A 14,912-nucleotide genomic window follows, 5' to 3' on the forward strand; every position below is an offset into this window, starting at 1 on the left:
AGGCAGGGGGCCAGGGCCAGGCAGGGGAGGCAGGCAGGAGGACAGGCAGGGGGCCGGGGGCAGGCAGGGGAGGCAGGCAGGAGGACTGGCAGGGGGACAGAGACAAGTAGGGGGGCTGGGCCAGGCAGGCAGGAGGACAGGCAGGGGTCCGGGGCCAGGCAGGGGCACAGGCAGGGCCGGGTCTCTGCCCTGCAGCCCCCCGTTTCGCGCCCACTGCCCCCTCCGGGCTGTCCGCCGCCAGCCCCGCTCGGCCCCGCCAGCCGCCCGGTGGGGCGCATCCCCGGCCCGGGGGCCCGTCCCGCCCGCCGCGGGGAGGGGGGGCCGCCCCGCGCCGCGGCCCGGTTGCTTCACCGGGCAGGGCCGAAGTCCAGGCGCCGGCAGCACGGGCCGCCCCCCCGCCGCCGCGGCCGGACACACTCGCGCAGCCCGCGACGGAGCCGGCTGGGCCCGCGGCGAGGTCAGTGCTTCCCGGGGCCGCGCTAGGCCCGGCCGCCAGGCCCCGCTCCCCCCGCGCCGCGCCGCGGCCCTGCCGGCGGAGGCGGGCCCAGGCTTCCCGGCAGCGCCACCGCGGGGCTCCGCGCTCGGCCGGCCTCGGGCGGGGGGAGGCGGCGGCGGCGGCGGCGGGGCGACCCCGGGCCCCCGGCCCCAACCCATGGCGGGGCGGGCCGGGCCGGGCGCGGGGCGGCGGGCGGCGGAGGCGGGCGGGGGCCGGCCCTTCCCGCGGGAGTGCTGCGAAGGGCTGGGCGGCCTGGAGTACGGCCAGGTACCGGCGGGGCCGGGGGGCGGGCGGGGAGCGCCGGGCTCGGGGCGGCCCCGGGGAAGGGCCCGGCCCGGGGCGCTGCCGCTCGGCAGCGGGGGGCGGCCCGGGGCCGGATCCCCCCAGCCCCGGCCTCTCCCGGTGCCTTGGCGGGGCTGCGCAGCGCTGGTGGCCGCACCCCCGGCTGTGCCTGCAGGTGCCCGCCCGGGGCCCGAGGGACCCGCTGCCCTCCCCGGCACATTTTCCACCCGAGCCACGATGGCTGGCTCTGGGACACGGCAGGGCGCCGCCGGCACCGCATGGAGGCCCATGGGTGCTGCCACCAGCTTGCCTGCGTGCCCCTGCAGCTCCCACCTGGCTGTCCGTGTAGCCGCTGCAGCTCCCACCCCGGGTGCCCCTGCAGCTCCCACCGGGTGCCCATGCAGCTCTACCCAGGATGCCCGGGCAGCTCCTACCAAGCTGTCTGTGCAGCTCCCACCTGGGTGCCCGTGCAGCTCTCCCCGGGGTGCCCCTGCAGCTCCCACCTGGCTGTCCGTGCAGCTCCCACCTGGCTGTCCGTGCAGCTCCCACCTGGCTGTCCATGCAGCTCCCACCCGGGTGCCCCTGCAACTCGGGGTGCCCATCCAGCTCCCACCCAGCTGTCTGTGCAGCCCCTCAGCTCTCCCCTGGGTGCCTGTGCAGCTCTCGCCCTCCCTGACGTTGGGGCTGCAGGCAAGCAGGTGGTGTTTGCCACCATTATTGCTCACCCGCCAGGGAGGACGGGGCAAAGTTGAATGTTCTGTGCCTGTTACGTGGCTGTCCCAGCAGCTTGCCAAGACAGCTCATCCTAATGGGCCCCCCTTTATCCCTAAAAGCATATAGTAGGCACAGGCCAATCTGCCTCCCGCTGGCAGCAGCGAATTTGGTTGTTGAGGAGAAGAAAAGGAGTGCAATGTTAAGGTTGTTGCCAGCCAGGAGTTAGTAGGTCAAGAAGCTTTTGTTCAGCCTGTGCTGGCAGTGTGCTCAGCACCGTACGAAATGAGAGGAAAGAAGCTGTCCTGGTCCCACGGGATTGCAATTGAAGCGAGACCAGACAGTTCGGCCCCGGCGCCAGAGGCTGTCTGGGTGCCCGGGTTGTGTCTTGACTGTGCTGGGTCTGAAGAGGCGAGGTCTGATGGCGAAGGGCTGCTCGGGTATGAAGGGAGGGGAGGAGAGACTGGGGAGGGTGGCAGTAGGGGAAGGTGGGTCAGGATCAGGCCCGAGGGGCTGTTCCCATCATTCCTTACCAGCACCCGTGTCCCAAGAGCTTGGATGGAGGAGCTCGGGGGAGCTGGGGCGGTAGCAGTTTGAAGGCAGCTGTGACCCCTGTGAGGATCCCCCTGTGTCCCTGGGGCAGCACGGCCTTTGCTCTTGTGCTTTGCACCGCGGGCAGTGGCAGCTGTGCAGGAGGCACCTGGAGCGGCTGGACATGCCCCGGGACAGTGCGGGAGCTGTTCCCAGGGCCTTTGCTTTTGGCTACGAGAGGTGCTGGGTTTAGCAGCCCCTCTCCATGAATCCCACTGAGGCTCTGGTTGCTTTGAAGAACTTGTGAGGAGCCGGTGGGAATTTCTGTCCCGGACAGGCAAGGTGGAGCTGATGCCTGTTTGAGCCTTTCCTGTCCCCTGGCATCCAAAGGACTTGCAAACACAGCTGTGTTTAGGAAGCAAAAAGCCTCTACGTCTGAGTGTTGTCTTGATTCTGATTCAAGAGAGGGAAGGGCTTGGGCTGGGCTATTTTGTCTTTTGTTTTCAAAGTTTTTTTGGGAAAAAAAAAGGCACTGGCTGTGTTTCATCCAAATACCACTGCAGGGAGAGGGGGCGGGGAGGGAGAAGCAGCATGGTTTATTGCACGTAAAAACGCTGACAATGTCAGGGAGCCATCCTGGGAAAAATACCTCTTTCTTAAAAGGAGAAAGGGGAGAAAACTGAGCTTTAAGGCTATTTGTTGTCATTAAGTACGACAGGAAACCCTTGCAGCCCTCACTGTGGAGGGGGTTTGCATCACTTACTTTATGGAAGGCAAACTTGAGGCTGACACAGTTTCTTGCTTGGAGTTTTCATGCAGACCAGCATCCCTGGGACGTCCTCGTTCCCCGGGGACGCCGAAGTGCTGTGAAACGATGCTCCCTTGCCTGCAGCTTGGAAACGCTGCTTGGGTTGGCAGCTGCCCTGTAGGGCTGGTGCTTGTCCTCACAGCAGCAGTGTCCTTGCAGTGCCTCTGTCCTTCTGGGCACTGCTGCAAACGTGGGGCTCCCCAAGAGCCTGGTGCCCCTCAGGTGTGGGGGGTGATGGCTTGGAGGAGCCCTCATCCTTCCTTTTGGCTTTGCACCCTGACATCGTGCTTTGCTTGGGGCCATTAAAAGATGTGTCCGCTCTTGGGGGTCAGCAGAAGTGTTCGGTTTGAGATGAATTGCCCAGTGCCCCTGCAGGAACCTGCACCCCCAGTAACTGGCTCTCCCTCCCCAGGTGGATGTGACAGCCATGGCGCGGCTCTTCGGCTATGTGGATGTGACCGACTCTGGCTTCATTGTGGCCGTCCTCTCCATCGCCTTCAACCCGCTCTTCTGGAACATGGTAAGAGCTGCCTGCACGCCGGCTGCCCTGTTGTTTTTAGCCTTCCTTTCCCAGCTACAGGGGCATCTCCCTTGGGCCATGCTGGAGGAAAAACCCCTTTTTGGGAAAATCTGCTGGGCTGGGTGGGGCGAGCGGTGCTGAGTTATTAGGCATTAGAAGTGGGTGAGCAGGGAGCTGTGCTGCAGAGAGAACTGGCGCTGGGGGTGGCTGTGATGGGTGTCACAGGGGAGGTGAAGGCGGGAGCCAGCATGGGATGCAGAAGGAATTAGGAACTGGGCGTGGGAGAGGGGGCACAGCAATGAAACCCATCGTTCAGCCACCTCCTGCAGCACCTCCCACCCCAGCAGCCAGGCACTTGTCACCACTGGGACTGAGCATAAATGGCATTAAGCCCCGGAAAGGGGCTGCACTGGATGTGTTGCTTGCTGCTTCCCCTTGAAATATGTTGGCAGCTGGTTGTGTGGATGACAAGAAGCAAAAACAGTCAGCCTAAAGTTAACCTGAAGAAATTCCCCCTCCATCGTGCTGCAAAGTCTGGCAAAGAGCTGCAGAGCTGGCAGCAAGCCCTCCCTAAGCAGGAGCAAGGATACCTGTGCGTGGATGATGCTTGCTGTCTCTGTGGGTGCCGTAGCACTCTGGGAGCCGAGACTGGAAGAGTCTCTGCTGCCCTTCACCGCTGCGGTTTGCTACCTCCCTGCAAGAGCAGTGAGAGTCGTTGCTGGCCCTGGTTTGGAGCACTGCAGGGCCAATGTTCCAAGCAGGGAGCCTAGGTGGGCTGCAGCACCAGGTGACTCCCCCCCTGCAAGCACCCTCAGCAGCACGGCTGAGGTATGGGGTGAAACCTTCTCCTTGCGAGCACTCGTGGAAATGGGATGTCGTCTCAGCTAAGATTCCCAAAACCACCTGCCAAACCTCCCTGCAGGGATTCTCACCCTGGGGAAGTCTCCTTATAGAGGCCTTATTTTTCCAGAGGGGGAGGACTCGGCGCTCTCTGAGTGCGGGGGCTCTTGAGATTGTCTCACGCTGGGCTTTGGAAAAGCGAGGCTCTCCTGGCTGTGAGTCACTTTGGAAACCTCTGTTGGAGCTCTTTGTTGCAGCCTCCCTAATTTTTCATGCAACTTGTTATTAAAAAATCTCACGGTGTCTGAAATGCGAACTAGAATGCGCCACATTATTTCAATAGTGGAGTCATCATTTAGCATAAAGAATCAATGAACAAGAAGATTCAGGATGTGGTCTCTCAGGGGAGAGACTGGCTCCAGCGAGAAACTGCATAAAAGGGAAAGAAAAAAGTACTTTATTAGCGTCTGCTGCTACGCCTGCGACTCGTGGGATGCCTGCAGCTTGGGAAATAGCGTTGTTTTTGGATCAAGAGTTTGGCTGCTGTTAAAGGACAGGGAAAGCTGATGTAACAGCAGGAAGTTCATTGCTCCGCGTTGCTGTTGTCCCCTTCCAGTGTCTGAAGAGCGTTGCCGTTGGCGGCAGGTGGCACTGCAAGCAAGACGTGCAGGGCCTGCGCCTGGGAGCAGAAGGCATCGCTGCATGGGTTTGCAGTGAGCAACCTGAGCTGGTGTGTTGGTGAGAAGCTCTGGGGAGGTGAGCGTGGCACTAGACGTTTCCCCGGCTGTAACGGCCCGGGTGGCTCTCACAGTCCATGTGCCTCTGGCCATCGCTTGCTCTGCCCAGGCTCCCGAGCACCTGACTGGCGTTTTCAGGCTCTGCCAGTCCCAGTGTGTCCAGGCATTGCTGGAAGGCTCTAGCAGGGGGGGCTGTGGCATGTAAGCAAGCCCCCGCTGTGGGGTGCATTTTAGCAGGAGTGGCCCCAGCTATCCCTGAGTTTTTCCTGACCTGTTTCCTTTATCTCCTCCCCATCCTTTCTTCCATCTGATCTGCGTCCCCTGCCTGCACCCAGACAGCAGTTCTTTCCTCCTCTGCATCCCTGCACAGGCTCCCTTTGTCTTTTGCTATTTGAGTTCCTTCCTGGCAGCTGAGATTGCTTCTGCATCTGAATTACTTTGGGCTTGCAAAAGCTTTAGTGCAAACACTGGATTTCTGTGCAGTGCCAAGCACTCTCTGCTCTCTGTGCTTAATAAGTAATGTGGGACCCTGATCAAAAACCCTCCTGTGCATGAAATTCCTGATTTGGGTAGAAATGGGGTGGGGATGCGTTGATTTGGTTCAGTGTCTTAATTCCTCATTTCTGCTGAACTCTGGCCAGGTCTGCCTCTTGCAAAGTTTGGCGCCGGGCTGTCCTTGCTGTGCAGTGCCGCTGAATAAATATGTGGTGGGGAAACCCTGGCTCCGTGTGGTGCTTGGCCTTGAGCATAGCAAGGCATTTGCCCTGGTAAGCCCTGGGCATGTTTCACTGAGGCAGAACCTGCAAGGTTTGGGGACAAAGCATGAAATCTGGAGGCTGTGGGGGAGTGTGGCTCTGGAGAAAACCCTGATCCTCATCGGGTCGATTTATGCAGTTCGGTTAGGAGAGCAATTTAGAGGACCAGAGCCTAAGTGGGGCAATTTGCAGGACTCCAGCCAGGCTGTGCTGGTGCTCTCTCCTGTTCTCCACAGGGGAGAAAAGCCCTCCAAAAAAGGCCTCGGGACTCCCAGTTCCCACCCTCCTCCCTGCAGGCATGTGCCAGAGGATACCATGAACATCGCCTGCTGCGTTTCCCCATCAAACCCAGGGCTCGCACCCCTTCTGCTTCCACCCCTCCATGCCAATTAAAATCCTGCCTGTCCCCAGGTTGCTCCCAGGTTATGTTGTCCATGGCACAGCTTGTGTGTGTTCCTGCACTATTCTTGGATGTTTTCCTTTTTTCTTTTTCGTCTCTCCTCCTCATGCTGTCTCTGCTTTCCCACCCGCTGTGGCTGTTATGAAAGGAGCTGCTGGGAGCCGTGGTCCCGCATGAGGCTGGGTGCAGGTGAGGCTCCGAAAGGCAGCAGCGGAGCTGGTTTGGGGGATGAAGTCACTTAAAACTCCCCAAGGATGCTCAATGCAGCTGGGAGACCTGAGCCGCTGTGGGGCTGTAGAGGGGCATCCAGCGAGGAGTAGGCACGTCACTGGAGCCGTGCCATAAAACATTGACAAGGTCAGAGTGGCAGAAACTTCAATAAATCCCATCTGTGTTTGGAAAGCCTTAGAACGATGGGAGAAACTTCCCATCCCTTGGTAACTAAGGAAAGTATTAAATAACAGCTCCTCAGGGACAAACATTTTCAAGTGAGGAGGGGCAGATAACCTGCGTGCTGGAGCCTTTAAAGAGCTCGCTGAGCCTTGGCACACAGGGAGTTTCTAGAAAGTTGGAAGGTTTCTGACACTCAATAGCGAACGGGCAAGTGGCACAGCTGTGAGCCAGGTGGTCTGACGTCCGTCACCACGCAAGTAAGCTTCAAGTGGGGAGCGCATCTATCAGCAATCTTTTTCTTGATTTGAGCCTCTTAAAAATTTATGCCTGGTGTCGTGGACCGATTTAGAAATGGCACATCTTCAGCTGCTGCCCAGGAGCTCGCTCCTCCCGTCACCTCGAGTGGCCCCCTCGAGACACCCATGCATCTCGCCGGAATCTGCGAGGTGAAACCTCAGATGTCACGGTTAGGAATGGGCTTAGTGTAATTTAGCATGATTTTAAAGAAAATAGACCCCGTCAGACAAATGTGATTTTATTTTTCAAGGTTGCAGCTTTTCCTGTTCAGGGTAACAAGATCTCTGTTCTAGACTTCTGTCAAGTGTTTAAACTGCATGAGGTTTTGATTAAAGAAGTAGTTGCACAGGGACCTGGGCTGACAACGCCTGGCTCCTGATGGATGTATATCTCTTGGTTCATTTATTTTTAATTTCCCATCCTTTTCTCCTTCTTTGGAGACTGGAGGAATCTGCCAAGTGGATCAGAAATGCTTGTGCTGCTGAGGAGGGGGAACTTTGCAGGTGCTGGCAGCCCAATTTCACCTACCTTTGACCACTTCTTGCTAAACTCAGAGGAAGGTGCCTAGCCCAGAACCTACCCAGGCTGCTGGGAACTGGCCGGGAGCTCGGGAGCTGTCAGGATCCAGACTTCAGTGAGCCAAACTCCAAGAAGCCTTTTGGGGACAGGACAAAAATGCCTGATGCTGGGGGATTTCAGCAGCTCTCGCTGTCTTACAGAAGGGCAGGATTGAGCAGTGGCTTAACGGCAGTGTGTTAGCACCTGACTGGGGAAAGGGTATGATAATTGCAGGGTATGAGATGGCTGTGCAAGGGCTGGGGCTGGAGCAGCAGGCAGAGCCTTGTGGCGAGCACACCTCGGTTAGCTCAAGTTTACAGGGTTGGGAGATGAATGAGTCCCAGTGATTTAATCATCTTTTCTGACCTTCAGAATTTGCCAACCTGCGAGAGTTTCATGGGCTTTCCCACAAACCTCTGCCTGCCTGCAGCCGCGGGTGAGAGCAGAAAAACAGCCTCAACCATCTTCTGGAAAGTGCTTTTAGATCCCGTTGTAGAAGCCATGGCACAGCGACGATGATTATCTGCTTATAACAGATGCTAGATCAATAGCAGGGCTTCAAGCTACGCTGCAAGGCAATTGACTGCACAAAGTGTTTCTTTATTGGGGTAAGGCTGGGCTTGCAATGAGGCTCGGATTCGCTCTTACATCTCCGGTCTTAAAATGTCACCACCAGCTCTGATGCCTTTCATCCTTTGTGCAGGGAGAGAACGCACATAATTCGTAATTGGACTCTCTACCAGGCAGCAATAGCCGTTTTCATTTCCTACAATGCCTGAGAAAGAGTGAGAATTTGCTTCCCCCCCTCCCCAAACAGCATTTAGTGGCAATTTTATTCCAAGTGACTTGGTAACGCTTCCCACTCAGGCGGTGAGGGCTTTGCAGCGATGCTGTAATGCGCGTGGTGAGCGGACAGCGTCGATTCTCTGGCCGTCTCATAACAGAGAGAGTCCTGGCTGGGTGTGTAACACTGCGCCTGTTTGGCTCCTAATTTTAGCTTTTCCAGCGTGTCGGCACCGCTGCAAGCCACATAACAGGCACCAAAACTGGGTCGCATCCTCCAGCTTGCTGGCTGGAGCGACACAATTAGGAGTGCTGTCACCTTGAGGGAAAGCCACATCGGTCATCCCAGCGCTGCTTCCCTGCAGCCTCCCAGCGAGGGGTGGTGGTGGTTTCATCTCCATCTGCTTTAAGAAGCTATGCAATGTCTTTTTATGATGTCCTTGCAGGCTGTGCTGCCCGCTGCGGGGGGGAAACGCAGAGCCCCAGCCTGGCTGAGCAGCTGTGAGCTGAGATGCTTCATCTGTGTGTCAAGCCAGGCAAGTTCTCAGCCCTCAGGGCTCCAGGCAAGGCAGTGGCAATCATTTGAGCACAGGTACCTGCCAAAGCAGGGTGTGCTTGGGTGGCTGAGCTGTTTCCGTGCCTGTTCTTAGCATGAATTTGGGATCCAGCTAGTGTGCAATATGCCTGCTCAGCATTTCTCTAAACTGAGGTCAGAATCTGTCTCTCACCTCACAGTCCCTTATAGATCATGGCCAAGCTGACCCAGAAAACAACCTCCTGTTTTTTAGCTTCTGTGCAGAATGCGTCTCTGGAAACCCAGGGTGTTTGTTGTACGTACTGAACTTCTCTGGTTTAGTGTTTTAAAAATAAACTGGGCTGCTGGGAGCCCTGCTAGAGCAAGTCAGCATACACATTAAAAGATGAAAAAATATGTTTAAGCCAAGAGTCTTGTTTCCATTTGCATCAGAGGCTTAGCTTGTAGACCCTTGAAGTAGGGAGAGGCTCTTTCCTGTACCACTCCTTCCCTATCGTGCCATGCTGCTGCTGAAGACTCTCCTGCGGATGAGGTGCTGCTCAAAGATGTTAGTCTGTGAAAAGGCGAGTCTGTAACCACCTGCATCCTGTGGGACAAGGCAAAAAATGCAGCTGAAGGCAAAAAAGAAGGTAGTATGATCTACCCAGACCGGGAAGTGTGGAAGACAGTGGGTCCCCCCCGCCCTGTGGCGCTGGGCTTTGGCAGTGTTTGTGTGTAGCCCTGGGGCTGGGAGCTGCTGGAGCCCCGAGCAGGGAAACCCATTGCTTCCCCCGGGACACGGGCTGTCCAGGCACCGGGCGGGAGCTTCCTGGGTTGTGTGCCTGCCGCAATCATGATGTGAGCTGGGTGTGCTCCAGCTGTGCCGTGGCACAGAACATTTAGCAGAAGCCTGCCCAGTTCCCAGAAGGATGGGATCTCCCAAAATAGGCTGCTTTGACGAAGAAATGCAGAAACACGCAGTGTGCTGGCTGCTCTTGGGAGGTTATTTCCGTAAGAACCATTGCCTGGCTTCCATCATGATGCAATTGCATCTTCTGCATGCCTGGAGACTCATGATGGAGAGGCAGGCATTGGGGTTTCATGGTGGGGATGCTGGATCAGGCTTGCAGCAGGCTGGTGGCACACAGGGTTGTCACGCCAAAGAAAACGCTTCCTCCATTCCTCTATTTTCGTCCCCTTTCATGAACTCTGAGGGGACACTTATCTCCAGATGCTCATGTGACAGTAGCAAATGAGTAGTAAAGCAGATTAGTAAATCAGTAAAGCAAAACCCTCCTTCTCTTTTCCACTTATATTGTGCTCCCAATGATACGAGTCACTGGAAGTGGGACTTGGCAGGAGCATCCCACATCCTTGCCCTCTTGAGTGTGAAACCAGATAGTTCAGCAGCCCGATCACAGCAGCACTTGGCAGACACCAGTTCCTGGTAAATATTAGGAGCCTTGTCTCAGTTAAAGCAAACAAGCATCTGCACTCCCCCCCAGGGCTGCCTGCCTGTGTTGGCTCCCTTACATTCCCCTTTCTAAGGTATCCTGACAAAGCTTTAAAACTCCTGAACCCCAACCCAGGAAGAAATAGTCAATTTTTGGAAGCTGGTGCTGATGCATTACAGTGCCGGAGCTGTGGACAATAGAGCATGCTTGGGCAGCGGCTTTGGTTGATACGTTGCAGAGGGCTGCGAGCAGCGGTGCACTGGCTGTTCAGAGCAAAGGGATTTGATTTTGGAAGGTGGCCCCAACCCAGGGGAAGGTCTGTGGACTGGGATGAAATAGCCCTATCCAGAAAGCCGCTGCCTGATTTTCCTTTTCTCTGCCAAGCTATCCGAACCTCCATGCTTGCTCATGTGCAGGGAAGAGGGGCAACTCTCTTAGAAAATTATGAATTTGGTTGCCACAAAAGCTGGAAGCCGCAGGCTTCTGCACCTGCATGTGGCTTCATCAAACTCCCCTGATCTCCCAGCGAATGTTGGGGTCAGGGAGAGGAAGGCTGGCAGGAGCTCTTGATTTTCCTGTGTGTCACTGAAATCACGAATCTCCACAGTGCATTACCAAGTCGTCTGTATTTGGCAATACCTTGCTTGGGTTTTTTCCTTGCAAAACCTTTTTTATTCCCTCTTTTTCCTCCAGACCAGGGATGATGCAGCCATGCGCTTGTTCTGCAGGCTGGGACGTGCAAGCTGCTGCTTTGTCTGGCTGAAGGGTTTTCACACACTGTCTGTGTAGGCGCAATCATTTTTGGTGTGATCCTTTTTGCTCTTTTGGAAAGAAAAAGCAGGCTGCGAGCAGCTCACACCCCTGAAGTGGGTGAAATGGAGATGGGTTTTAGCAATTTTCTCTGCCTTTGGCTGTTGCAGGGAAGCCTGACCATCAGGGCTCACAGAACGCCTTCGTCGCCTCCTTTGTGTGGTGGGAGGTTTGCTCATTATCTGGTTTGTGCTTCACTTATAAAAGAAGCTGTAATTGTAGCAGCTCCTTGCCATAAAAGCACAAAGACATTTTCAGGGAAGGAAAATGTACATGCGGCTTTTATGATCCTTTACAGTACTCCTTCTGCCTACTTTTTTCGCCTCCTGCCCTTCCTGCAGCATCAGCTCTGTGCCTGCCTGGTGCTCAGCGTGATCTCCTCTGGCTCAAGCCTCTCCTTTGCTATTGAAATGCCCCTTTTAGAAAGAAGTTGAGCATCTTCCTCATCAGTCTTGTTGGGTGAAGAGAGGAGGGACCCCAAATCCCCTCATGTAGTCAGGTGTTCCTATTCCTGCCTCTTCCTTCAGCGCTGCGTTTTCTGTGGTGAGTCCAACAGCAGATGCTCAATCTACAGAATCCCAGCACGATTTTGAACTGGGATAAAAAAAAAAAATCCCTCCGTCTGTGACTACAGCATGCACCCTTAACAGGACTGGAGTAGTACCAGATCAGATCACCTTGGGGCATACGTTTTTCCTATTAAAAACTGAATGACCTTAGACGAGATACAGTATTTTTAACTCTGAAGCATTCCTATTAAGTGCCCTTTCCTGTTTATTTTTACCAGGACATTGTGTTAATCACTGCAGAGTTACTCATTTGATTCCCAAGGCTGGAGAGCAGCAATGAATTAGTTTCATTTTGAGGCTTTGTCGTGCAATTGTTTTCCAGAGACTGATGTACTTGGAAGCCAAAGCGAGTGCATTGCCCAATGGAGGAACCTTACTTTCCTGCCTGTAACAGTTAGGCTTTGGTCCCTGGTGGGGATGTGTGGGGATCCTTAGCTGGAAGGGTTTGATCAGCCTTCCCCATCCACTTCCACACAGGGCTCTGGTAGAAATGCATGGTGCAGAAGACCGTAAGAAGGTTTGAGCACTGCATGCCAGGCTCGTACGTGTGTCTCGGCGTTGGGCTTTGAGGCTGCAAAAGGAGAAGGGATTTCCTCTGGGGTTCAGATCACCGGGTCTGGGGATGAGTGCTCGTTCAGCTTTTGGGTTACGCTTCTTGCATTGAACAAGACCCGCGGGGCGTGTGGGTACACCCATCGACACCCCAGTGGTAACACCAGTGAGCCTGAGGAGTTTAGTGATTGTGTTTAACCCTTCAGGTCGTTATTACTTGTTGTGCCGCGCGGTTTGAACATCTTATCCCTGAGGAGAGGGGAACAGCGCGCGCGGCTGCCCGCCTTACATAAAGATCAAATTGTCCCTCTCTATTGTTGGCCACTGGGACAGCAGCAGCATTGCAAACACGTGTGTCCTCGGTGCCGTGGGAAATGTTCCCAGGGGAGGCTTAACACGAAGCGTGGAACGTGATATGTCAAGCGGCGAGAGGACGGGAGGCCCTCCAGCCGAAATCAGCACTCCACCGAGCGCGGCCAGTGCAACCAGTACCTCTTTTCCAGCGAACTCTCACTACTCTGTGAAGGAGTATTAGATTTCTCTTGCATGTTGTGCTCTGCGAGGTGGATTTATTATTTCTTTTCTCCCCCCTTCCCCGTCCCCCCTCCCATCACAGCCCCTGGGGGAGCGATGAGCGAGTACACGCTGTCCAGAGGATGGGTGTATTGGGAGTCCTTATTAGCAGACTTATTCCAGAGAATTAAACCTTGATTTCACAAAAGGGCAGCGAGAGAGCGACTGCAGCTCTGGGAGAAGCCAAGCTGGCTTTGTGTGTTGTTTGCAAATGGCACAAGAAGTCCTGATCCAAGACTGCCGGTCCTGGTCGTTGGGGTATTACAACCAAAAGAACAATTGTTGAGTTTCTTTACTATTTAAAACAGAATTTACAAAGCAGTGTACAAGGAAACCAGCCATGTCTCTTCTACCATGCTGTCACTTGTGCATCCACTTGTTTTGTTTTCGGTTTTAGGCTTGAAATTGTTCCTAATCATCTTGCACTTCACCTTTTGACAACCCCACTGCAAAATGTGCCTCTATGACACCCGTCATTGTTTCTCCCCGAATTAATTGTTGTGTGTAATTGCGACCTGCCACAGGACGCTGTCTTGCTCTATTAAAAAGAGAGATGCTAATGAAGAACATTGGGTACCATATTACAGGAGAGTAAGGCTCGACTCGCTGGGACTTGTACTTGGTGTACTGTTACTGCCAGCCCGGGCAGAAATGGTGTTTCTGTCTCTCATCAGTCACTGGCTAATGACTGTAATTTTTACTTGCTGAGAAACTCTGGATATAATGGACTTCATTAACGGATACATGAGATGCTACCAGACCTGCATTAGGGGGAGAGAGGAAGAAAACAACCCCTGCGTGGAGGCAATTTTATTATTTATTTGTAGCATTAGAAGTGATGCAGAATTAGTGTTGGATTTGGTGGTGTGGCTAATGAGCTGGGCTGAGCTGGAATCCAAGCAAACCTATTAATGAGAGCAAACTGCAAGGATGATGCCTGGGTCTGGAAAGCTTCACATCAAACACAAGATCCCAGGCAGTGCTGGGATGGCTCAGCTGCTTTTTCTTCCTCCGCGTGGGGCTGTGTGCTGATGTGTTTGCGTCTCGAGAGGCTTCTGCTTGCTGATCACCCTCAGCTTTCCTCCGTCCCCTTCTCTCCTGTCAGCTCCTTCTTACTCATACACTGGGTGAACTGGAGCTTATTTAATCTTCAAGACAACAGAGCCAAAGTATTTCCACTCCCATGGGCCACATCTGCTTGAAGAATTGCCCAACTTGAAATACTGCAGCATCCAGCCCTGGTTTTCGGTCGCAGGCAGTGACACATCTGTAAGTCCAGCTGGTTAGGGACACAGTGACAGAGCTCACACTGGTACCCAAACGCATATCTGCAACTAAATACAGGTCGTACAGGAGAGCAAAAAGGCACTTGAGTTAGCTGACATCTCTGGCATAGCTCTATACGGTCTCTTTGCAGTGAATCAGAGGCTGCCAGAAATGCCAGAGTCTTTAGGTGACCTCAGTTTCCTTTTACCTGAAGCGAGTGCAGGCTTGTCGCAGCTCGGTGAGAGGACGTGTCTTACACAGGATGCGCTTGCTGAAGACTGTCCATTTTTATTCCAGCTAGAATGACTGTTTTTTAATCAGGCTGACCTTATTTGCAACAGCAATAGCGGTTTCAGCTAGAGGTTTGCAGCAATCGTTGGGAAGCTTTGAAGAGCAGGATAGATGCTTTGTGACAAATGTAGAAAGCTTTGTCCCCACATTTAAAACAAAACCCAAGGCACTGAAGTCTGCAGCAAATTTGGAGGGGCTTGACCTCAGCCCTGTGGATCCACTGAGATCCAGAGCCTGATTTAGAAATAACGCAATGGAGCAGAGGCACAAAAATAGAAGGGAAGTCTTAAAAAAAATAAAATAGAGGTGTTTGTCTTGTAACGTGGCATTTGTACTGAGCACTTGCTGACAGTGTGGTGCAGCAAAGAGCTTGTCTTTCTAAATCGATGCCAGTTCAAACATTGTCAGTGCTATTGTTGGATCGCTTTGTTTGAAAATGGGTCTTTTGGGTAGACGGCCTGTTTGGGTAAAGCAGCTGTGTGTATAACACTTCAGGCACTTTCCCTGGTTTTGCTTTTTTTAGTGTTGCATGAGTATGATCAACAGGGGGAAAAAAAAGGCAAATACAGGATGTGAGGTGGGCAGAATATTCTCAGTCACTTGAGAGACGACCCACACCTTTACTTATGGTTGGTTTGGGAAGGTGCCTGCTGTGGACTGCCTGGGCAAAATCAGACCTGTTTTCGCTCAGAGAAAATGCTCTGAGCATCAGGAAAAAAGTATGAAAATACGAGGTTTGGGGTTTTCTGGATGGGAACTGTGTGCAATGGGA

The 14,912-nt window shown here is 54.2% G+C and overlaps 1 protein-coding gene across 3 annotated transcripts in view; it reads left to right on the forward strand.

The window, feature by feature from the left end:
- The first annotated feature begins 107 nt into the window (after positions 1-107).
- Positions 108-14,912, forward strand: part of PEMT (phosphatidylethanolamine N-methyltransferase) — a 43,676-nt gene continuing 28,871 nt past the window's right edge. Inside the window, exons 1-2 of one of the 3 annotated variants that reach the window (XM_080386580.1) lie at positions 108-457; positions 3,241-3,348. In XM_080386580.1, coding sequence (XP_080242706.1) covers positions 3,256-3,348 — 93 coding nt within the window. In that variant the 5' untranslated portion in view covers positions 108-457; positions 3,241-3,255. Of the gene's footprint in view, positions 458-487; positions 764-3,240; positions 3,349-14,912 lie in introns of those variants that run through there. The other 2 variants (XM_080386579.1, XM_080386581.1) reach the window with 2 other exon arrangements.

This window comes from Falco punctatus (genome assembly GCF_963210335.1).
Source record: "Falco punctatus genome assembly, chromosome: 4".
Lineage (NCBI taxonomy): Eukaryota > Metazoa > Chordata > Aves > Falconiformes > Falconidae > Falco > Falco punctatus.